This window comes from Athene noctua, chromosome 1 (assembly GCF_965140245.1).
Source record: "Athene noctua chromosome 1, bAthNoc1.hap1.1, whole genome shotgun sequence".
In the NCBI taxonomy this organism is placed as follows: domain Eukaryota; kingdom Metazoa; phylum Chordata; class Aves; order Strigiformes; family Strigidae; genus Athene; species Athene noctua.
This window is the reverse complement of record NC_134037.1, coordinates 261,801,147-261,826,526: the sequence shown is the minus strand read 5'-3', so window position 1 is coordinate 261,826,526 and position 25,380 is coordinate 261,801,147. Positions and strand designations below refer to the sequence as shown.

At 42.3% G+C, this 25,380-nt stretch overlaps 1 protein-coding gene and 1 long non-coding RNA gene across 10 annotated transcripts in view; both read left to right on the top strand.

Moving 5' to 3' along the window:
* EMSY (EMSY transcriptional repressor, BRCA2 interacting) overlaps positions 1 to 3,282 on the top strand; it is a 40,370-nt gene extending 37,088 nt beyond the window's left edge. For all 8 annotated transcript variants that reach the window (XM_074918713.1, XM_074918685.1, XM_074918675.1 and 5 more), the window contains one exon: positions 1,550 to 3,282. In XM_074918713.1, coding sequence (XP_074774814.1) covers positions 1,550 to 1,744 — 195 coding nt within the window. In that variant the 3' untranslated portion in view covers positions 1,745 to 3,282. The remainder of the gene's footprint in view (positions 1 to 1,549) is intronic.
* A 7,104-nt stretch (positions 3,283 to 10,386) lies between these two features.
* On the top strand, positions 10,387 to 15,751 carry LOC141966213 (uncharacterized). 2 transcript variants are annotated; one of them, XR_012634556.1, is made up of 4 exons: positions 10,387 to 11,188; positions 12,707 to 12,857; positions 13,759 to 13,786; positions 15,168 to 15,751. It is a non-coding gene; the product is annotated as an uncharacterized LOC141966213 (long non-coding RNA). The 2 variants fall into 2 exon arrangements; XR_012634555.1 differs by having other exon boundaries at positions 13,759 to 15,751.
* Positions 15,752 to 25,380: the final 9,629 nt, after the last annotated feature.

Below are 25,380 nucleotides of genomic sequence, written 5' to 3'. Positions count from 1 at the left end.
ATTGAGCAGAGCAAACTCGTGTCTAATATGATGATAGGAACTGAACAGTGTTCGAGTATTTTTGTTTTCCTTCCCCAGTTTTTGGTTCTTTTGCTACTCTTACGCTTGTAATGGATTAACTACCTCAAAGTGTGTAATTCTTCTTAAATTGAACTCGAGTTTCTCTAGCACTGTATCATTCACCGTGTCCTTGGTGTCTTCCTTTTTTTTTTTTTTTTTTTCCTGTTAAGAAAACAAACCAAGCTCATCTAATTTTACAAAGTACTTCTATTTGAAATGCTTTAAAATGCGACCTTTAAAATGTGAACTACGGTCTAGAACTTTTTATAGTATCTGTTAATGTTACCTCTGAGTATAAAATTAGCACAAAAAAATGAAGTAGTGGGGTTCTGCTTACTGGGAAAGTGCAGCAAATAAGGTCTGGATTCAGAAGAAAGCCTGCTAACTTCACTTGTAACCAGTCTTACCACTTTGGAGATGAAATGACTATTGATCTTTAGCCTAAATGCTTTGAGTCATTGCCTAACTGATGATTGATACTTTCATTGATTCTGCTGTCTGAAATACGATGTGTTATGATGTAATACATGGTCAGAATGTCAACTGAGGAAGTATTTAAGTCATCCAAGGACTCATAGTGGTATAATACGAATCTTTTGGAGACAAGTTGGCATGGTATATGTTCACACAAATGGTAGCGTGGATTGGAAATGGTTTTATTGTGTATCATACTCGTGTTAACAATGAAAATGCTTCTCATGTGGGAAATAATTTGTGTACAGAGCTTTCAAATTTTTCATGCTACTTTGTAAAATCTTCATTGCAGCTAACTTCGCTTTTGTAGAAATCATCATCTTTGTACTCATTTTTAGTCCTCATTTCCCTAAATAGACAAAGGTAGATTTCTATTTTACTTCAAATCTGTATATTTTCAGAATCTGTATTGTTTATCATTGTGGTATGGTATGAGCCATTTCAAAAGTAAAATACTGTCCAGGATTTCAGTTGTATAAAGTTGTAGACTTAGTTTCTAGAAGCTATGAAAGTATAAGCAGAAATAAATAGCTTAGATCCATTGTGTTTCCTTAGCCTCTGTGCTGCTGCAGCTCTGAGCAGGGCCGGAGCTTGTACTGTCTTGTATTAAAAAAAAACCAAACCAACACGTAGCTAGTCTAATATCTGAATGTCTTGCCTGAAAAAGATAAGAAAGTATTATCTCTGCTTTGTGGTTGGGGAACAATGGATGGCGGGCACTGGTGGTTTAGCTGTTGGTTAGTTGGTTACACTGTCACAGACCTTTAGTGGAGATCCAAGGCCAAGATCAGTGTCTTCAGAGCAAGATTATTCGAATTTTATCTTTCACAACCTAATCCAGTGAAAGGGTGCTTTGAAGCCTTAGGTAATGTAATGTAACGTGCAGCGGGCCTCGGCTTGGGAAAATTGCTCTTGGAAACCAAATACCCCTTTTCCATGAGTACCTGCGCTTGCGCAGACGCCTTTACCTGGGAGAACTGCGCACGTTAAAACTGAAATCTTTTCTTTCTTTCAGACTATCCCTCGCTATTCCATCCCTTGTCACTCCAGCTCCAATGTGGTAGTGGAACCCAGCGGGCTCCTGGAGCTCAACAACTTCACGAGTCAGCGCCTCGACGATGAGGAGACAGCAATGGAGCAAGATGTGGACAGTAGCACTGAGGACGGCACTGAGCCCAGCCCCTCTCGAAGTTCTGCTGAACAATCCTAAGGAATTGGGACACTGGAGTGCACTTTAAAAATATTTTGGGATTTGGAGTATCCAAGATGCCCTTGTATTGTGATGTCTTAGAGCACTTTTGCCTATTAGAGTTGTTCATTGGACCCTTGAAGCATCAGTGTGTTTTAACAAGACGGTATTGCAAAAGCTGCATCTTAAAAATTGTTTCAAAAAAAAAAAAAAGAAAAAAAAGATGTAGTTACCAAGATTTAGTAAACCTGTGACAGTGGAATGTACTCCTGTTAAAAAAAAAACAAAACAAAACAAACAAATCTGCAGCGAATTCTACAGCTCGTGCTATTGAGGCCCTTGCCCAGATACTGAAACAGCTTTCAGTGAAAAGGGATCGTTATTTTGCTGTGTCTTTTTGTTAGCTGTTGAGCAAAACACCATCAAAACCAGAGAATGTTTAATAAATATTTGTATTTTTAAATAGCATGTGAGAGAAAAAGTGTCTCTGACAGTGCTGGAAAAGCCCCAGGAATTTTGGAATTGGTTAGCTTTCTTGCACTTGTGCTCACTTAGAGTTAAGATTTTTTCATAAGCCTAAAAACATAGTTTATTTTTTTTAAATTCTCTTTGGTGAATGTTTGGAAATAAGCAAAATCACTAACTGGTAGCAAAGGGGATTTGCTAGTGGATTTTTTGTTTTCATGCTTTACAAGAAGTAGGGTAACGGTGTATGAGGCGTTTCTTCGTGCCATAAGCACGTGAAATGCTCATCTAGTTAATCTTTTGATTATTTATTTAAATATAAAATTTAAAGTGAGCCCTAGCTGTTTAAAAAGTTCCTGTGAAACAGGCAGGTGTGTTAATTATAATACAAAGGGGGGTGGGGTGTTGTATTTTGCTATAAATCAGTTTTTCAAAATTGGGGATAAGTGGTTCAGCATCTTTCTCAGTTGAACCTTGGAATTTAGAAGTGAGCTAAGGCTTTTAAAAATCTGTATTTTACTCTTACATGCTGTTTTTAAAGTGACCATTTTGGGAGTTTAAAAGCTTAAATCGGTATACAGTGGTAGGTTTCAGAAATTAGCCTTATGACTTGGCTTGTTGAAGCAATACATTGGATTTTTGTGATGGTTACAAGCCACAGAGAGGTTTGGGTTCACATGGGATAAGAGAACCAGTTTTAATACATTCTGCTAATGAAGACAATACTTTTTTTTTTTTTTCCAAATGTATATAAAAACACGTTTTTAACTGTTTTGTATAGATTTCATTATAAATAACTAAGCATTTTAAGACTTTGACATATCATTTAATTGTATATACATCTATCAGCCTAACTGCCCACTTTTTGGTGCTCAAGTACTACTGTAAGTAGATTTCATCCAAAGTCTAATACAGCTTTTTGCGTCAGTCTTTTTTTTAAGCTGTGATTTTACTGTTGATACTGTAGTTAAGATAAAACTCCAACTAGAGTAACTCAAAATGAAAAATACACAACCTAAAACCTTACTTGTCCTGACTAACCCACCTATGTAAAAACATGCAGTAACCTGTAGATGGTGCTGTTGTGTTTTCATCTAGCCTCAGTTATTTTATAAACTTAAGTCCCTATGACTTTCATACTTTTTTTTTTTTTCCCTTCTGTTTTCTTTTCCATCAGCATTAGTTCCAAAATAATGTACTTTATTACAGTGGAGAAGTGTCCTGATAAATTCAGCGTACAAATATGGGAATAGTGGGTTAGGAAGAGAATTATTTCTGCGTTACCTTTGTGTTGGAATAGGTATTGGTTTGGTTTCTGCTGCACTTAGTGCTCAGGATTGAAGAGAATAATATATATGAAATGAAACACACCGTATTTCTTCAGTTAAAAAAAAAACAAAACAAAACCTACCAGTATGCCATTCTAGGTGGGTCAGGTTTTGCTAGTTGTTTTGGAGCTTTTTACTTGTGTTTTAGTGAAATAACCAACAAGAGTGACCAAGCCATGATCTAAGTCCTGGAAGTCCCACATTGCTGCAGGATGACAAAAAGTGATTTAATACAGATTTTACTGCCAGTGGGATTGGACAGTTGGTTGTGCTTTGCAGATGCCAGCATAAGGCATAGTCTGTAGTTTTCCATACTCAGTTATGAAAAGCCCAGAGCAGATGACACACGGTTCTTGTGGCTTGTATCAGATTTTCATTGTCACTTGGGGTCTATGCAGTATTTTGAGTGCACCTGGCATATCTAGGACTGAAAGGCCGTGAGAATATAAAGTTGAGCAAGATTTCTCTTAAGTATTTTTGCCCAAGAACTTTGCCTTAAATTACAGTATCAGGTTTAGGTGAAAGTATATGCTCTCTCCAGCCAAAGAGGGATCCTAAGAAATGGCATAAGGTGAATTCAACGCTCCTAATGCCTTAAGTATATTGTTGAGTTCGGGTCCAATTTATTCTGATGTTGTATGTCTTCCTTGCATCCTCAATGGTGAATTTATGGCAAAGGTATGAGCGACTACAGTGAACTGTTTGATGGCTCCTTGAAGTCAGCAAATCTCTTCTAAAAACATGAAAGCTTTTAGCGTTGCTATGAGAGGTAATTGTTTTCAGATTGGCAAATTGAAGCACATGGTAGGGGGATTTAGGAGTCATGTCAGAAATTTAGAATAATCATTATTTTTGAGTAATCACTCATTTTTTGAAACTCCTGTCTCGATGCTTTCCCAGATTGAGCTAATTTTTTTTTTCAGATTTTCTTATTTATGTGTTCCAGGACTTCACCATATAAATACCTTTAATAATAAGGAATATACAAGATGAGCTAAAATTTAGGGTCAAGATGTTTTTTTTTTTTCCTAGTTACTTGCTTTTTGAGAACAACTGTAAGAAGATATGCTTGGAGCATTTGGCCTTCTCCCCCTTTTCATGAACTCCAGGCAGCACTGTCTGTTCTTTGTCCTGCCCTGCAGATGTGCAGATTTTTCATACCTGCCCCTGGGATACTTACTTCATCCTACTGCAGCCATATATCCAGTCCTCACAGCCTTATAAATATCACTGAGCTGCTAAAAATAAAACATCAGTGTCTAATATAACATTTGCATATCCCTTCTCCCTAATAAGCTGCATCTTCCCTCCTGAAATGAATTTGATGTCCTTCCTTGGAATAGAAGAAAGGTGAGCTATGGTGGTGATGGTGATCTTTGTACTAGAAATTAGCTTGTAACTTGGCAGGAAGCTGCGGATGAATTGGCAAGTGAAACAGCATTAAAAGAGTTGTTTTGAATTCTGCATTTTAACAAATGTGCTCTGGCACTGCAGTAGTACATACGTGAATTTTCAAAAAAAAAAAAAGGATGGTAAAGTGAAATGAAGTTAGAGGAAGTACTGAAGCAAGGGAGAAGTTATGTACACTTTAGAGATGTGTAATGACAGATGTTTTCTGGAGAGATTTAACCACTGGGGTAGAAGTATTTTCAGTCTTGGTCTTTCTCTCATTGACAAAATGAACTTTTGAAATTTCAGGACAAAATAGAAAAAAAAAGTTACTTGCAGTTGTGCTATCTTACATGTGGGGAACCCTTTTTGCGGAATGCATAACTAAACAGATGGGAATTAAAAAGAACCCCAACACCCGAGACGTTTAAAAAAAATCAAAAGTCAGGGAACTACCTGAAAGGAAGTTGCAGAGAGCTGGGAATGAGTCTCTAACCAAGTGATAAGCGATAGGACAAGGGGTAATGGCCTCAAGCTGCCCAGGGCAGGGTCAGGCTGGCTCTGAGGAAGGATTTCTGTGCAGAAGGGGCTGTTGGGCGTTGGAATGGGCTGCCCAGGGCAGGGGGGAGTCCCCGGGATCCCTGGAGGGGTTGAAGAGTCGGGCTGAGCCAGCGCTGAGGGATCTGGGGGAGTTGGGAATGGTCAATGTTAGGTCAATGGTTGGGCTGGAGGAGCTTCAAGGTCTTTTCCAACCTAGATGATTCTGTGATTCTGTGAAACTTAAAGACTATGGGTTTGTCTCTAGTGTATAAATAGTTCCTGAAGTCTAAGGGGTTCACAGATGAAGGTGGTTATGCATCCCCAAAGGTGCCCTGCAAAAGCAGATGGTTTCACCTTGGCAATGTTCAACCTTATTGTAATTTAAGATAGGAACTGGAAAAATCAGACTATTTAGAGATTTGCTGTTATTAGAAAAATAGTATATTTAATGCCTGTGTGTCTGTGCTGGGCTCAGGACTTGCTTCTCTCCCTAGTTTCGATGTAAACCATGAAGAATGCAAAGAGCCTGTGCAGAGTTTCCCTCAGTGCTATGAAGCTTAAGAGTTCCCCTACCCTGTCCCGAAAATCTGTGAATTGGACTTCTAATAGAAATGCAACACATACCTTTTGGTAAATTTAGAGCTTAATGTAGCTTATTGAAGAGAAAGTTAGGGAAAGATGTACCTTAGGATGTATTTGTGGGTTCCTGTGCAAGAAGAAATTGTCATTAGGGGCATTTCAGTCTGGTATTGAGGCCTAGAAATGGAAACTTGGAAAAATCAATACCAAGATCGAGGATAATTAATCAGTTACCAAGGGAGTGTTGTGTTTTCTGTCATTTGGAGGCTTTTTTTCTCTCCCAACGAGCAGAGAGGCTGCAGGTTGAAATCGAGTGACCTCATATCTCATATAGTGGTAATTAAACTAGACAGTTGCATCTGTATAGCAAGGCTTTAAACTATGAAAAAAAAAAAAATAGTACTTGGTGGTACCTTGAGGCAGCTAGACCTGTGACTGGCAGGTGATTGGTGATCTTGGGTGGGTGCTGGTGGTGGTGGGTTTTCTCTTTCACTGTACTCGGGTGAAAAGTTGGAGTGTTGTAAATAAGGTAATGAATATTGGGAACGTGTTCATCACTTCTAGAGAAAAGGGTCTGAATTTTTTGAGTCGGGAAAGATGATAAGAAGTTTTTTAGTATTGAAGAGTACAGCATAGCCTTTAATAATTTCTGGAGTCCAGGGCTGTTAGAATTGTCCAATAAATGCTACTCCAGATCAGGGCCTACTCAAAACTTAAATAATTTTGGTTTTGCCCAGTACTTGTCTGCTTTTGAAAATACAGAATTTTTTTTGTGGTATCTTGGATGCTTTTCTCAGCTTTCCATCTCTCAGTAAGTTTTTAGCAGTTTTAAAATTTTCTGGGATCCCATTTTCTGTACCCGCCTCTATTAAATGGATTTTGTCATAAAGATACTCATACATCCCCCAACTAGGGGTAGGTAATTAGGACCGTGGGCTCTTTGGGTTATGCTTGAACCCGTCAGAGCGCCGTAGGCACGTCAGCCAGCCTTTCATGGGCTACGTTTGGGATTTAGACCCCATAGAACAGTTTGGATTGGAAGGGATCCTCAAAGATCATGTAATCATGCAACTTGAATGCCCAGACTACTGAACATGAATCCTCTCTGATGGAGCTTTTGCTAAACCTTTGAACATTCTTAGTGTGAGAGCCTAATTCATTACTACTTAGAAGCAGCACTGCTCAGGAATTGCTGTCTTTTGTTTTAACAAATCCAGGTTTTCTCAGCTATCAGCCAGAACTGTCACGCAGTCTCGTAGGACTCTGGTACTTTGGGACTTTCTTCACATCAGTCTCTACCAGAGGCCAACTAAAGACTCTGGAAGTCTTCTTGCACAGGCTTTTATTGCTGTTAAGGACGCTGCTTTTTAAAAATATATAAATATGGATTGTGTAACAGGCTAGTTGTCTCTAGAGATGGCAGTGAGTCCGTCACTGCTGCCCCGTAGCTGTCAGCATGGCCGTTGGCTGTCTCCATAAGCATAAACCCTTTGAGCTGGATGTTTGGTCAGGCCAGAATTTTCCTGCGGACTAGTTAATCCTTCCCTGCCAAGTTACTCTTTAATAGTGCAGCCTTTTTTTAAAAGCAAAGCAAGCCAATATGAAGGTTATCTTTTGCCTGGTGTCTGTTTCAGGTCTCTGTTTTCCTAATTCTCTTTGTTCCTAGGAATCTGCTTTCCCTGTAAGTTTAGTTCAGAGCTGTTAACCTGCCCTGCTATCTCCCATTCTTCCGGCAAGAAGATCAAGCTGTGTGTAATTTCCATCATTTCCTTGGAGAGAATGAGAATGCTTGCATCCCTTCCTTGCAAGAAACTTCTCGGTGCCTGAGACCTGAATACACCAAAGGTCTGGGGAAGGTTCTCTGTGCACTCATGTGGTCGGTGAGGTTGGCAGGAGCCTCTGGAGATCGTTTGGTCCAACCCGGCTGCTCTGAGCTGGGTCAGGAGGTGAAGGCTGGTCAGGACCATGTCCACCTGGGCTTGTGGAAATCTCCCATGATGGAAACTCAGCAACCTGTTCCAGTGTTTGACCACACACAATCATTTTTTAAAAAAATATTTAAATAGAAATTCCTGTTTTTTAATTTATACCCATTATCTCATGTCCTTTCCTTGGTTACCACTGAGAAAAGTCTGGCTCCATCTTCTTTACACCCTCATCAGTGGAAGAGATCCCTGTCCAGCCTTACACCCAGAAACCTGAATGGCTGCAGAGCCGGTGATATACAACACATAGAGAAATCACTTCTGTTCTAAGTTTTCAATAACCTGGCCCAAGGCATGACACTCGTCTTGGGATGTTCAGCTTCTGATGTGAGTCCTCGCTGGTGGGAGGATTTCAGCTCCAAGCAGTGCAAAATCCGCTGCTTGGGGGGCTCTGGGATATAAATGCAGTTAAAACCATTGTCAAGGCACCTTGGAGGGATGATAGCAATTTGGGAGCGTGAAAGTAACACCAGGACATAGTTTGAAATTATACCCAGAGAGGCTGGAGTAATATTTCCCTGTTGTGTATCACATGGAGAAGATTCTGCCTCCTCCAAAGTCAGGATCAGGCACCTTTCTGTGAGGTGTCTGCATGTCCCAAAGACTGGAAAACAGGACTTTGTTCAAGGTTATGGATTTATCCAGAAATTTATTTCTCCCAGATTTATCTTGTGGGGGGTTTTTTTAATATTTTATTTTATTTGTATCTTTTCTGTTTGTTTCTTTCCTGTCAAGATTTTTGTTTTCTTTGTTCGAACTAAATGTCACAGTGAGATGTCATAGCGAGTCTGGGCTATTTATAGTGGAGAGCACCAGTATCTTGACTTTCAAAGTCTCTAGCACAGAACTAAAAGCGCAACTTTTCTGGTCAGGAAATGGCAAAGGTTTGTTTTGAAATAAGCAGTAAAAGCAGAGCCTGTAGTATAAACAGCTACTTTGGGGTACTCTGAGGGAGAGGGAGTGCTGTTTTGGACGCTGGGACTGCGTAAAGCATTACTGATCCTGAGCCAAAGTGAGATATTTTTTTAATTTTATTTTTCAGTTGTCATTGCTTTTCTCCTTGTCCTGACAGGTGGTTGAAGGTGATGCTTTTCCCTCTGTAGTTACACCTTTGAGACCTTCTCTCCTTTCATCAGTTTTCAGCCCTTCTCCTGTTAGCATCTGCTGAGAAGGGTGGTCGCAGGAAGGAAAAAACCTGCAAGTTATTTCCCTCTATTGTCACAGTGAAGACTGGATGTGTTTTACTGCTGCAGCTGGGAATGCGGCCGGTTCATGATCGTGTTGCTGTTAGATCAAAATGTAGAAGTTATTCAATGGCTATTTGAGCAATAAGAAATTATTTCAATAGTCCAGGATAGTAGAAAGTATTGTCCTACATTGCCACGTCTCTTCTGATGCTTAGCAAATTCTGCAAGCGGTCTGCACTCAGGAATTAAAGGGCATCCTTAAGTGGCATCCAGCCTAACAAGGGCTGAGCTTGAAGGGACTTTGGAGTGCGTGTGGTGCCTGCAAGAGCAGGATTCCACTGGGGTTGAAATGAAAATCCCACGTTAAAGGGTCAAGATAAAGAAGTGCTTCTTCACTAGCTCTTAAAAAAGCATTTGCTCTCTGCATACATGGGTTTCACATGTTCTCAAAGCATGTGGGGGACATCCCCTTCTCATCCCATCTGGTCATTTTACTTAATATGAGAATGTAGAAATGACGTAAGAAAAATCACCTTTAAAGCAGACTGTCTAGCTGGAAATTTATCTTCAGTTTTGTTTTGCTTTTTTTTTTTTTTTCCCGAAAGCAACGTTTGTTATTTTATTGGAAAATAGAGCCTATTCTTTATTTAGAGGCACTACGGTGCTGCTTTTTGTAATAAGTTAAAATAGGAACATGTGAACTCATGAAAAAAAAAAAAAAAAAAAAGAATTGACCTAAATTGTGGTTAAAATCCTTTTGGGAATGAAAAGGTTTCAGTTCAATTGTTTTTTGTATGTGGTGTGTTTTCTGTTTTTTCCTTGGTTTGTTTTGGACATGAAATAGAAATACTATATTGGTTTGAGAAGAGGTTAAAAACAGCATGAGAACAAACCACAAGAAGTAGGAAGTAGCACAAGTTTAGTGAGAACAAAGTTTTGTAGCTGCAGTGTTCCCAGAAATAGGGATATTTGTTTTCCTCTCTGGACTTTTCCTCATACGTTTTCCCTGCAGCCACATTTGGACCGCGGTGACGCAGGGAACTAACAAAGCCCTGTAGTGAGCTCCCACTTTCTAGTATTTCTTAATATTGAAAAACTGCGTGGAGAAGGATTTGGGTGCTCAGAAATGTTGTTGGTTTCTGGTTTTTTTTTTTTCAACTGCATCAATCTACGGTTGAAGCAATAGCTGTTAGTGAGCACTATGCAGCCCCCTCTTCTTGTATGAAAATGGATAATTGAGATCCAGCACAGTTTCACCTCTGATTTATGGCTTTTGCTCAAATTTACCACGTAAATATGCAACGTGCAAGCCCAGAAGAACTAATTTGAGAAATGGAGGGCTGCCTTCTCTGTGAAGCAGTGATTTTGGACAGGATGGAGCCTGGCTAGCTTTGCCTTGAGGTCACACAAACTCATTTGGTTGCTGATACTGCTTCAGTGCCTCCCTCTGAATTTGTCCTGAGGGATGGATGAGTTCTCCTGCGATAGATGGGATTGAGGAGACCAAAATAATAATAAAGATTTGCCAAAGCATCTTAAGACAAAGAACCTAGGAAGATGCTGCAAACCAGAGCTGGCTGAGTAAAGAGGGCACAGAATAGGGCTTTATTACAAATAACTGTTAGACTGATATTGGTGGATGGACTCAGCATTTGCCTGGTCTGATCAGCCACTGTGAATGTACCGTGGAGCTCGGAGTTACCGTTGGGTTAAGGTTAGCACAGTTGCTTTATGGAAGATTATTGTGGGCATGTTTGGAAATAAAATAGGAACCTCATGCTGAAATAAACTGGGGTTGGGGGAACGGAGGTTGCAAACTTTGAACTTGAGGGTAAATGTAATCTGGACTATTTCAATTCTCTCAATCAAGGTGCAGGAAGACACAAGGACAACTCAGGCCCTGGAGCTTTAGTCCCGTTGCAAGAGTTGAGCAGGAGAAGTGATCTGGGAAATGACTTGCCTTGGACATGTGTGCTATCTACAGATTCACCGGTGAGTGGGATGTGGGAAATGGTGGCATGCAGATGCCAGCAGGACAACTGGAGGGGAGCTACCGAAATCCCCTACTCAGAACTGCAGCTCCTGTTACGGTGACACACGGTTAGTCCCGGTTTGCACCCAGATGGTTGGTTTTTGTGGTGGCACACTTGTTTGCAAAGCTTACAAAAGCTCTCAAAGGAAAACAAAACTATCAAGCTCCTGACTGAGGTGGACTAAGCACCCCGTTACCTCATTCCTCCTCACCTTCCACCCCTAGAGAAGAAACTTTAAATTCCCCAACTTCGTTCTTAAAGCTACTGAAAACCACTTTTCCTGTTCAACAACTCTCTTGTGAAAGTGAGGTTTGTTTTCATCACAAATCACACCCTTGTTCTTGGTTCTGACAGAAAGGATGTCCTTTGTGTGGTTGCCAAAGGACTTCATGGTTTTCCTTTCCCTTCTTCTCTGTCCTTTTCTTTCTGGACTTTATGGTCAAGCTACAGTCATCTCTACAACATAGAGATTAGCAGGATGTCTGTAATGTAATGAATGGAGGTTTTCAGATCAAATTAAGTGAAGTTCCCCATGGAAATCACCGAGAAATTTCTTAGTTGGTTAGGACAGCTGTGGAAAAACATGAGGCCGTTTCCTCGTCATAGGTCTAGAAGATCTGAATTCCCATGCCTTGGAGACCACCACACGGAAGAGAGGCCTGCTGTGGGACGGGACATTTGGGAAGAGTGTGTGGCATGCTGACAGCACGGCACAAAGAGGTGTTGATGTTGTGTTGCACGTGTGTGTTGTCTTGGTCGAGGTGCGTGAGCTACCCCACAGGTAGATGAAGCCCAGGGATCATTGAGAGGAAGGAAGGATGGGGGGAAGAGGACCTCTTTTGTAGCCTAAGACAGGTGAGATCAGCAGGTGAATTGACACATGGGCTTGCAAATGTCAGGTTGTCGGCCATGCTATCGGGAAGTGTGGTGACATCAACCATGCAATCACTACCACTGTCCCGTGGGATATGCAAAGAGTCCTGGTTGTGATAAAATTTTACCATACAATAGCGAAGATAGAAATGATACCCGCTCCCAAGGGCCTGTGGAGTCTCCTGTGAGGAATTCTACGTGCCTTCATCCTTCACCTTGTGTTTTTTTTCTGTGTGCTCTTTGGTGATGTTCTCCTCAGATGAATGACGTTGCACTGCAAAAATATTCACCCTTTCCCGGACACCCCATTTGCCACAGCATCCTGTGGCAATGTCCCTTAAAGTAATGGCAGCTCCTTCATTGGTTTTATGAGATCATTCATGAAACCGAGAAGATAACAGGCAGTGGGAACGCCAGGATGCCCCTGGAGAGCCTGGGTTTTGTTCCTGTGAAAAATGGTGATTGTTTCTCCTACAGACTTAAGATTTCTTTGTTCTGTTTCTAAATCTCTGTTTCAATGATTTATCAAAATACAAATGCTTGTGATTTGAGTCCTTCATTTATTATATTCCACCCATCCTGCTCATCATACTCTTTGTTGTAGAGAGTGCGTCCCTTGCTGCCACCAAACCGCTCCAAGAAGCCCAGTGAAATGGAGCAGCCTCTCTCCTGCGACCCACACTCTCTGGGGTGACTTCGTCCAGCAGACTTGTCTTCTGCTTCCCGTGACCAGATGTGTTGCGTACTGCAGTGTAGTAAGTAATAACTTATGTTAACACAACACTTACTATTGCTGCTGTTGGAGTCTTGCCAAAAATATTGTTAGGTTTATTTGTCAGATTTTAATACCAAAACATAAATAATCCAACCCAAGAGAGCTTAGTGTAGATACCTTCTGGTCGGCTTGGCAGGGACCCAGCCTAGCTGTGTGTTGACACAACACGCTCCATGCTGAGCGTAGTGTCTTGGCTACAGTCTTGTTCCTCCAAGTTTGTGGCAGTGCGTGTTCCCACTTTGCCATCATGGTGTGTTCGAATTCATCCTGTTCTGCCATGAACCATCCGTTTTTGAAAAGCTTCCTCTTAATGCTAGTGCCTTGTGCTGATCCATCTTCTGATGGATCCATCTGCTGAACTGATCCAGGGGGGAGCTACCACAAAAGAAACTCTGTGACTTGTGAAAGGAACTCTGACACTTGCTCCTGTTTCCTTTCCCCTACAGTCTTGTATTAGCATGCAATTTTAGTTTTCCGTTACTCTTTAGGTGGCGTCAGTCTCTTCTGAACTCCGTAGGGTACTGCTGGTTTGTGGTGGTCAAAAAGCGAGGAGTCCCTGAGATTCCCAATGCACTAAGGACAATGAGATGCTCAGGGTCGTGTGTAGTGTGAATGGGTTAAACCAAGGAACTCAAGCCCACTGTTACTTTGCATTTCCATGGCCACAACTTCAACTTCTGTTTGCTTTTAGGTTCAGCTACCGAGAATTTATTGTTTCATTAAAAAGAAAAAAAAAAAATTGTTTTGCAAAAACAATAGAACTTGATTATAATGGGAGTGGAGAAAGACTGCTGTTTGGGAAAGACTGACTCGTTTAATTGGATGCTTCATTTCTGAAACATGAGCCCATAACGTTGTAGGTTTGTGTTTTTCTTTTATAGATACTGACGGACTGAGCTGGCAGAGAATGTACGCGAGTTTTGAATTAAACATATGATTTTCCACCACCCCCCACCCCAACCCCCCGCCCTCAAAACATGTACTTATTGACGTAAAAGACAAATCAAAGGGTCAGGTGTCTTTATCGGACGCCACCTGTGTGAAGCTCTCTAGGAATGAAGCCAGGCTTCTGCAGCCATGCTGCAAGCTCGCTCTTGTTTTTGCAGGAGCGTAAACAATCCTATGCAGATGTTTCACAGCGAACCCAAGCCGGAACGGCACAAACTGCATCCCACTGTAAACACAGCTTCCTGTGAAGAACAATAATACTTAATCACTTTTTTATGTTGCTCTTAGAGCTTGGTGGCAGACTGGTCTCCTTCATGATCACTTGACAAAGGAAATAGGTCAAAAAAATCAAATTACTACCAGAAAACCCAAAAATTCTTTAATCTGGTCACACCATGTACCATGACTTCATAAATGTGAAATCTTTGCTTCTTTCCCACACTCAACTGGAAGAGAGAAATGATGCTTTTTGCTGATCTGCATTTAGTTTCTTATTCTGTTGGTAATGCCTTGACACTTGAAGTGATGTCCAAGATTGAACAAAAAAAGTTTCTAGTGAAAGCCCCGTTTAATTCTTTATATGTTTGGGGTTTTTTTTCAACTCTTATAAAATGTTACTCTTTAAGTGATATGCATAGGAATAAACAAACAAACAAAATTATTATTCTTTTCAGAAGCATCTTAAACAGACTGTTCTCCAAAGTCCACAGTTGAAGAAACTGCAATGAGATTAAGTTCACTGGTTAAAATATTTGTGGAAAATCCTCAGTTATTTGTCCTGATGAGAAGGAGGAAGGGTGATAGTTTCCTGTAATGGAATAAAATGCTGATGTTAACCACTGAAAGCAGTGTATATAAGAGAAATGAGGATTGGAGGGAATAAGATCACGGAAATCATCATTTCCTGTCTGTGTATGGCAAGTTCACTTTGCTTAGCATAGCAGCTCTCCTGGTGAACATCACAGGGTTTTTTGAGGGATGGAACTGAGCAAAAATAATATGTCCTGGTATTTAGTCCACTGGGCTTTTTTATATTCTAATGGTCTCTAAGGAGAGGTGGTGGTGAAGACTCCTTGGCAGGGCAAGGCAAAACCATGGGGGGCACTGTATGGAACCAAACACAAACTTGCTGCGGGTCACGGGGATGCCATGGTTAGTGTCCTGGTGATCATTACATTTCCACGGTTGTCATCCAGCTTATTTCTCAGAGGGTGATGTAAAACGCTGGTGGAAGAGGAAAATTAAAACCTCTTATTTATGAAGCAGATGAGCACCCGTGGTGGAGGGGGACTAATTCTGACTCTTGCATAGATGATGTGTCTCCCATACTCTGCTTTTTCAGGTGGACATTCATGATAGAGCCTCTAAGCATGGAAGACTCTTGCTGAAGCAAGGAACACTACTGGATCTGGGTGACTAGGAGGTCATCCACCAATGGTCAACTTTGATTCGGTACTAAGCAGCCAGTCTAAAAACCACAAGGGAGTGCTTCTGTGTTGGGGAAAATGTGTCATGCTCACCAAGCTGTTCACAGAATCAGCTAGGTTGGAAAGGACCTTGAAGATCCTCCAGTCCAACCGTTAACCCAGCACTGACAGTTCCCAACTCCACCAGATCCTTCAGCGCTATGTCGATCCGACTCTTCAACACCTCCAGGGAGAGATAACGGGAAGCATTATGTTCAGATAATGGGAAGCACAGCTGAGAAACCTGTGGCTTCCAGGTCAGGTAGGATGCAGAACTTCTTTTTGTGAAGCCTCTGGAAAAAAACACGGATGGCTGTAGCGGACCAATGTCTTGCCTCTCATCAGGACCCATCCCACTACCCTGTTTCATGAGCTGACCCAACAGTGCTGTGTGCTGTGAGCTTCTCTCCAGCACATGGGCATATATAATAATGTTATAAAACTTTTCCACTGGCAAAAATACAAGGTGATTATTTGTGTGTGTGTGTGTGTGTGTGTGTGTGTGAAATTTCTCTCTCTCCTCTATTAGTGTTTTGCTTATCTTCAGGCCTTTCTTCTCAAATACCAGCAGATTGCTGATCAGCTTCCCTTCTTCAGGGAAAACATGTCTTTGTGGTGAAGATGCTGAACTAGGGCTCACATCATCTGGGTGAGATGGTCTCTATGACCCCAGGCAAATAAATCACTTGCTCTGTTCTTTGACTTGGCTCTCCAAACATTTGGCCATCTCCCTGCTCCACAGGCTAGCGTAAGGATAAAATCCATTTGTGATTCCGAGTTGCTTAGATACTGTGTGGACTTAGGGCTAAATAAGAAATAAATCAATATAAAAATGTGTCTTCTATGGTCTTCCCTCTGGTCTCCAGCCCTTCTCATGTAATTAACCAACCACTGTGTCTTTCCTCAGGCCACTTTGCCATCCCAAGCTGCTGCTCAGTTGCTGTCCTTGCTCAGCAGCTCCCCACAGGGCCCTGCAACTTCTCTCCCTAATTGGCATCTTTTAATTGGCAAATCATTGCCCTCTTCCAGCACGATTCCTCCCTTCCCTGCAACATCCCTGGGTGATGCCTGAACAATAAAATGTGACTGACATTCTCTTCCAGGGCTTTCCCCACACTCTCTGCTCCTCAGAGGAAGCCTATGACATTGGTAATGAGCAGTGCTCATTTTTAGCTTTATTTTTCTAGTAGCTTGCATATATATACATATAGATAATGTGTATATATATATATATATATATATATATAAAATCTTTATTACCTAATTCCAGGCCAGAATTATGAGTTAGACTGAAGAATCCTCAGAAGTCATAGCTACAGCTATATGAATATTACCATGCAGTGATGTATGAGGTTTGTAGTTCTGAGATGAACTGTTCTGCAAGGAAGAGGGTTTGCCTGGGTTCAAACAGGGGTATACACCAATCAGCACGTCCTGACAGGAGTAGAGTTACACTAGTTGAAACCTGCTCACGAGCCTCAATTCCAATTAATTCTATGCTGAGATTTATTTTTCAAATGAGGAGATTATTGTGCACATGCACACACTATAGGAAAATAGGGACTTTTCAATGCTGTTAGCTAGAAGCCAGATTTGCAGCACTTCTGGCAACTGTTATATATTTATATTTTTATATATATATATATATCTCTTGAGCAGTGTACATCAGCTAATGACTGGTTAAGCGTACTGCTTTCTGAAACGATGTGACAGCAATTCCTTGCTTCTCCCCTGGAACCACGATAGTTTTCATTGCTCAGCAACTGATGATGCCAGGGTCCTCTGGGGAGCATTTGCAGCAATCGGGCTTTATTAGCTGCTGATAACATTAATTTTCCTTCCTCCTGGCCCTGGCATCAAGGCTCCGCTTGCAAAGGCATTAGGTCAGCCAGACTCCTTCCCTTTGGTGGAATAGAGGGATGTTAGGAACGGGCGCACATTGTAACTTAAATTTACAGGGAAAAGCAATCTTAGGTGCTGACTTTGCAAGATACAGCAGCTCCTGCCGTATGTTCTGTGAAACCATTTGCTGAGGGTGGCCGGGCAAATGCTGAGTGTGTTTGCAGTGATGTAGTTTTTAGAGCTGGAGGATGCTTCAGTGGGGGTCTAATACTATAAGCTGCCTTTCCTTCTATTCCCCAATGATCCTCCCACTGCGTAGAAGGTGAGGAGGTTCCACTTGAGTGACTATAACAGAACTGAAGGTCAGCCTGGATTTTTAGTTTTCAAAAGCCACTTTTATCTTTTCTGTCTCATTCCCTACAGCCCTGACTTACGGCGGTACACATGCTCCCAACAGCCTGGGCTACAACTCTCCCCAAAAGCCCAACAGGGCGAGAACGTCGTCCTGAGCATGCTCCTGTGGTTTTTAAGACCTGAACTGTTAGCACAGCAATTGCTCTTAGTGCAAAGCGATGCGAGATGCTTATTCACAAATCTGAGCACATGCTGAAGAGTAAATTCCACTTGGGTGGAAGCAATGAAACAAAACCCAGCTGTTTGCTCAAATCTAGCTGCAAATAATAATTTCTTTATAGTGCAAAGCAAAATCTCACTTCAGAATTAATCTCTTCATGTCACTGGGTTCTTTATTTAAGACTTTAAATGGTTAGCTTCACATCTTAGCTGGTCTTCCTCATCCTTTTGTAGCTGATCATAAATACACCGCAGTGAATTCCATTTATTAGATAACATTTGTAGAGTAGCATAGATGTGAACAGTATTTTATAGATTACAGATAAGACATACTCCCTGTCTAGCAGACTTTGAAATCTAAAGTAGTCAAGTTAAACACATGGCAGAACATGAGAAAATATTTGTGGTTACCAGTGATTAGAAAAGAGGAGTGCTGCTTGGAGAATGAATTTTAAGCAGCGCTTTGAAGAAAAGAGGACGTTTGACAGATGAGCACAGGGAAGGGGCAAAGGCACAAGGCCAAGAATGTGAAGAGACAAAAAAAAAAGAAATTAGATTAGAAGATAGAGATAAGCCAGCATGCTGAGAAATAATGGTCTAGACCTTGGTTCTGCCTGAAAAACTCAAGTTTATGAAGGTTGGGGGCAGTGCAGGTAGAAAAGGAGAGGTTTTAGGACAGCTGTGGTTATAACTTCAAGTGTGCGATTGCATACTGTGTGAGGTCTTGGTCTCCAAGAGGGAAGTGTGGACTTGGGAATGAAAGAAGAGAGCAAATGATGTGCTGCAGCAAAGAAAGAAAAAGAGTCAAAGGTCTCAGAGTCAACGGAAGGTGGAGAGGTGGGATCTGGAAGGAAAATGTGTTCGTTTCTGGAAAAAAGTGTGCTTGAACTGCAGGCCCTGGTGGAGAAAGTCCCCATGGGTAGTGTCAGGAGAAAGAGGGAAGAGGGGTGGAGCCCAGTGCTGAGGTTCAGCGTCATGGCTGCATGGCAGGAGAAACACAGGTGAAATACATCAGGAGAGAAGGCGGATAGAAGGAAACACAGAGGACCAAAATCAGGATCCAGTCCAACACCAATACACAGAATAAGGCTAGAGATAGAGGAGCCCTTGCAGAAGGGACCGTAGGAAAATGTTCAGGGACACCAACTCCACCCCTGTTCTGTTGCAGACACTGTTCCCTCTGTCTTCTCACACCCAACGTGGAACGACCAACTGCTTCTGCCTGGAGGTGGCTATCATTGCTTATCTATTAGATTTCCAAAAACACAAGGCTGTGCTTTTCCACTCTGTGCCTTATCCTTGATAAAATTCCCCCATAAACACCTGCAGATAGACCTACATCATCAATGGATGCAGAAACCTTGATGTCTTTTGTCGGGCATGACTGTTGCTCTCAGTGCTTCCTTGTGCTCCCCCGTCTCTGTTCGCCCGCCTGCCCCTTTATACTTTGACCGTGAGTCAAGCAGGTCCTTCAGGGTGCTGCAGTGACAAAGGAAAGTCATATCCTGGTCTAGATTTTCCTCCCTGATAGCTGATCCAGGGTGGGTTGTCATCCTGCTGGCAGGACTGGTGGAGCTCTCTCCCTTGGGGAAAATTAAATGTGTCAAAAAGCACATTCCGTCTTTATGTTTGTATTGGGTTTGTGTGGCAAGGTTTTGGTAGTGGGGGAGCTACAGGGGTGGCTTTTGTGAGAAGCTGACAGAAGCTTCCCCTGTGTCCGAGAGAGCCAATGCCAGCCGGCTCCAAGATGGACCCACCACTGGCCAAGGCTGAGCCCATCAGTGACGGTGGTAGCGCCTCTGGGATAACGTATTTAACAAGGGGAGGAAAAAACCCCTGCTGTGCAACAGCAGCCAGAAAAGTGAGTATATGTGAGAGGAACAACCCTGCAGCCCCCCAGGCCAGTGCAGGAGGAGGGGCAGGAGGTGCTCCAGGCCCAGAGCAGAGGTTCCCCTGCAGGCCGTGGGGCAGCCCATGGGGAGGCAGCTGTGCCCGGCACCCATGGAGCTCCACGGGGGAGCAGAGACCCACCTGCAGCCCGGGGAGGAGCCCACGCTGCAGCAGGGGATGCCCGAGGGAGGCTGTGACCCCGTGGGGAGCCCACGCTGGAGCAGTTCATGAAGAGGAAGGACTCACATTGGAGAAGTTCATGGAGGACTGTCTGCTGTGGGAGGGACCCCACGCTGGAGCAGGGGAAGAGTGTGAGGAGTCCTCCCCTGAGGAGGAAGGAGCGTCAGAGACGAGGTGTGATGAACTGACCACAGGCCCCATCCCTTGTCCCCCTGCACCTCTCAGGGGGAAAAGGTAGAGAAATCAGGGCTAAAGTAAAGCCCAGGAAGAAGGGAGGGTTGGGGAGGTGGTTTTAAGATTTGGATTTATTTCTCATTATCCTACTCTAATGTGATTGGTAACAAATCAAATTCATTTTCCCCAAGTCGAGTCTGTTTTGCTTGTGACAATAACTGGTGAATGATCTCCCTGTCCTTATCTCAACCCACAAGCTTTAATTCTCTCTCCGCTGTCCAGCTGAGGAGGAGGAGTGATAGAGCATCTTGGTGGGCACCTGGTGTCCAGCCAGGGTCAACCCACCACGACGTTGGTGAATTTACCCAAGAACCTGAGAAAAAATTAACATTTCAATATGGATTCAGGAATTGGTTTGGGGCACCTACCCAGATACAGGATCTGGGAAAACCCCTGCTTTAGCAGTACAAATGCAGACACAATGAGCTGTCTCTAGCAGCACAAAGGTAATAGAGGAGAGTTATCAGTAATCAACGGGGGAGTAGCAGGGTGGGTTAAAGATAAAAATAAAGAAACCCATGGAAAAAAATTTGGGAAGATTTTTTTTTTTTTTTTTTTTTTTTTTTCTGTCTGTGCTTGGTGTAACAATTCCCAGAAAAAGAATGAGGGTAGAAAAATAACACCCTTCCCCAAGCCAAAATTTTGATTATGAGTGGAAAAACAAACTCCTCTAACAGCAGCTGCTGTTTTATATGTTGGCCATAAAGCACATAGTATTATGAAACTTGTAATAATATTTAGCAACTGCAGTAATCTAGTTAATTTTTTAATAGATGTTCACTTACATCCTGTTTATAAAATGTCCCTAAGCATCTGCAATATTACAAAGAAGTATTGTCATGACAAGGTGATTAGAGGAGATTGTTTTCCTTGGGGTGGCGGTGATTAATTAGAGTTTGATTTACAATCGAGAAAATAAGTGGAACAGGCTAAAGCTTTGGTTGATATTAAGGCAGGTCTTCAGCTAGTCCAAGCTGGCCTGGGTCATTTGAAGACTAAACTCTAGTCTGCCTTTCTGTTCTTGGTTTTAATCAAAATCATGTCATTTTACAGTACCGTGTAATTTGTTTGTCTATATGCTTTCAGCATTATTTATATTGTGTTTTATTTTTATGATGTAACCCAAACCATGTAGATCAAGTATGGAATTGAACTTGACTCTTTCTAAAAAAACATCTGTTTACCCTCAGAGGTTTTGACCCAAGAAGTCTGTATGAAATATGTAGTCGGGAGAGAACTGCACGGAGATCCCAAGTTCAGAGCAAATTTACCAGGTTGTAAATTTCTCATCAGCAAATGTTCCCGTGCAAGGATGTCCTAGGAAATATCTGTGCATGATTGAGCAACCTCGTGGTTCTTGTGGGATTTGGGGGGTGACTGGGGCATGGCCAAGTGCTTACGCAACTACTTGAAGGATTTCAGACTTACCATGTGAGCAGGAGGAGGAAGGCTCCGTTTCTTACTGACCCGAGTCCTGAGCAACCTCATTGACTTGGTGGAGGCAACGAGGTGTAAGTCATCAAAGAATTTAGCAAGGTGGGCAAAGCTCGTAGCCGACTTCTCTCCCGATAGAGCTGAGCTCATCACTTGTTTCAGCAAAAGAAGCAAATGCAGAGCAAGAGCAGATGCTCAGTGCGTGTCTCACTTGAGCATCTTAGTGGTTGCATATTGCTGGTGGGGTGTAGGGAAAATGTGCATGGCCATAGTCTCTACTCATTCTTCGTTCTTTCCCAAGACCTATTTGGCAGCTTCCAACAGCTCCAACTTTTTTTAGAAAAGAACCAGGGCTGGGGAACCCTCACCCTGATAATTTTGTACAGCAGTAGCAGTGAGTCTTTGTGATAGCAGCTAAACAACTTATTCTCCTCTTCTGGGCCGTGGGGGTGTGCAGGAGTGAGTCCAAAATCAATAATACCCAGAAACATAACAACAATTAGCACACATACATAATTAAACCTCCCTGCCTAAAATATCAGCTCAGAGCACATATTTACCTACTCGTGCTTCCCACTAAAAATAAACAGATTAAAGTCACAAACCTACTGTGTGAGTAGGTGTGTGCGTGGGGGGGAAAAACACCACATGTGAAGCGTAGCATGTGATAGAAATTCCTCTGTGCAACATGTTCAGGCTCCCTTCCCATCTCACCCTCCCTTCAGCAGTCTGGATTGAGTTGCTGGACAATTCTTGCCAACAAATACTGGGACAGTGTGTCTGCTTTGTGTCTATATTGTTACCAATTATCTGCAGCCACTGCGTCCAGATTTCCAGGCAGACGTTACCAGAAGTTCTTCCTTTTTTTGGGTTTGTGTTTGTTTGTTTGCTTTTTCATTGTTTGTTTGTTTGCTGGAGACACTGGGGCACCAGGTTAGGACTCAAATCCTAAATTTGTTTTCTGGCTTTGCCACTGAATCACCGGCATTGTCGAGAACAGATTGCACTCTTGATGTGTGGAGTAGTATCAATCTGTGCCCATGAAAGGGTTTCTTCATCAAAAACAAAATTATTTGACACGTGTCAGCGCTGCTCCTTCATCCCCTTCGCTGTTGACTTCGTGCAGCCGGACCAAATCTCTGAAGTGGCAAAAAGGGGTGTTTTCACAGCAAAGCCAAGGAAGAAATAGGATGCCGATAGGTCTTGTCATGTTGTGTTTGATCTAAGAGCAGTAAGCCACGATTCAATATATTTTGATCGTGACCTCCATATTCAACCCAAATAGCTAAAGATGTTGGCATTTCTGCAAGTCCTTTCCCTGAAGGCACAAGTATTGTTTCTGTTAGGCTCCGGAAATTAATTTGGACCCTTTCTTTCTTTTGGGTTGAAGTTGCACAAGTTCTGTCCTGTGAAAGAGCCCCAGTTATTTCGGTCTCCTGAGCGTGGCTTGAGTAATTCATTCTCCAAGGCTACGTCTACACCAGCAAATTGAACTTGCCCATGGTTGCTCTCTAGCGCTGAGGCCAACTGGCACGGGCTAGCCCATGTCCATAGTACTAAAGTCTATTTGTCACCAAAACATGGTGTCTGAACGTCTTGTGTATTTTCTCAGACTGTTCTTAGTGGCACTTTAGGAAAGGGTGGGTTCACCCAGGGCAGACGTGTACCGGGGGTAGCTTAGCAACACTGACACCAATACAGAGAGTCTGAGTCCTCACAGTGTTTAGTTTACTAGATTAGATTATGCTTGGAAGACTATGCTGGGGTTGGATATTAATTTTCACAAGGTATTTCCTTATCTTCTAGACTCTTCTTGATACTCTAGTTTCTTCAGAAGCTGGATGGTCCTTTCCCATTTCTTATTGTCTAAAGAAGAGGGTCCCAATTATTTTGGTCCACAAACCTTCAAAGTTCTTGAAACTTCATAAAGCTTCACCTTCCTACCCAACTTTAAACTGAAAATATTATGAAGGTGCTATCATTCCTGATCTTTTCTGCATCACTAGAAGTGGCTTTGCACACTTTGTCTTGCAAAACTCTGATATAAGGCACATTCTCATGTAGGAACGTGAGAATATGATTTCCACCTTCGATTTTTTCTAATGTAAGGGAAAGGCAAAGAACATGTGTCTTGTTGCTTTTTTTTTTTTTTTTTTTTTTTTTTTTGTTGTTGTTGTTGTTTTTGTTCAGGTGTCTCTGTGTATGTATAATGACAACAACAGCAACAAAAAGGCTGACAGGCAAACTTGTGCGGTGCTCCAGAGGCCACAAATTTTCAGTGGTAGCATCTCTGCCAAGAGAAGTTGAACCCACAGTCAACCATTTCTTTCTCTTTTGCAAGCTCTGATAAATTACCAGACCACTTTTCTTTCCAGTATCAACCATTGCACCATCAGGTCACAGCGTATTTTAATTCAATTCTCAGTATCTTGTTTTCACTCGGGGGGCAATTGCCCTTGCTAACAGTTCCCTTACTAACAAAAAACATGTCCTGAAAGAGTTTGTCTCTCTCAAAAATGTATTTTTTAAGTGCTAGAAGATGAGGAAGGAGGGAACCAACTATGCATTGTTTTCTTGGGTGAACTTTCTAGCTATTCAGGGAAGATAAATAAACTCATATGTTTGCTTTCTTCTGTCCTGCTTGCATACGCGCTGCTCTGCATTGGCCAGACCAGAGGGAATAAAAAGACCCTACGGCCTCTTTCTTCCCTCAGTGGACCCAAGTCAGAAACCCAGTACTGTACTTCCTACAAAAAAATGTGTGATAACAACTCTGTAGCATAATCTGTGGCATCCATCTGTGATCCTGGGCCACTGTTAACCTCACCAACAGGTGTCTGTTTCTGCCGATGACCACAAAACTTCCACAGAAGTTTTGCAGATTGCTTGCCTACCCTACCAGAATGGCCAAGCCCCCTTGACTTGTAAAATTATCAGTAATGCAACATTTCTTTCAGTAAATACCCGTATCTTCTCCAAAGTATTTTGTCTTTCCAGAAAGCATGGCATGAATTTTACCTTGTTTGGGTGAAGGTCGATTCCAGAGACACTGGGTTTTCCGCAGCATCTCAGAGCTCTGCGAGACAGCAAAAAACCTTGGGTTTACAGCTTTGCAATGTAAGAATTATCATTCAAAACAATAGAAAACAGAAAACCCCACTATTAGATACAGTGAGAGTGATAATAATTTGAAGATTCGCATCTCTCGCATTTTTTTTTTCCCGTGTAGACAGAGTAAACACACAGATATTAATTTCAAACATGATTTTATGAGTAAATAGCAGAAAATTATGTTTGGGAGGCATCCAGCCTAACTGATGAAGGCCTAAAATTTCTTCTAGGATTCTCAGCATCAGATATATGTTCCTTTGCCTGGTCACCTTGTGCTCGTCTTCCCCTGGGTTATTTTTCATTTGTGGAGAGTGTGAATTTAAGCTAGATGAAGAGCCTCGGAGAGCAGGTGAGCACCATTCCTGCTTCAGATGCTTTTTCCCCAAGCTCATTACACAATACATGAAGAGCTTTGCTATCCTTTTCATATAAGGAGGGTGAGGAATGGGAAAGTCTGTGTTGTGGTAGTGGGCTGCTGAAGGGAATCCAGATGAAACACCATTTCAGCAAGAAAACAGCAAAACCTGTGTGGAGGGACCAGGATCTTGGGTCCTGGCAGGGTGAGATCATGGTCTACGCTCACGTGCTGTGAACACACCTGTCTCCTGGGAAACTCTTGCTTCTGGCTCGAGTGTCATGGCGTGGATGGGAGTGGTGTGAGCTCTCTCAGACACCCGAACCCTAACCCAGCCTTGGTGCCCAGCTGGGCCTTACGAGATCCTCCCTCTTCCTGAGGGCCATGCAATGGGGCATATCACAACACTTCTTGCATCACCCAAGGACCTCTTTGCTAGATCGGGGGTCTGCTCCCTGTTGGTCTAATAA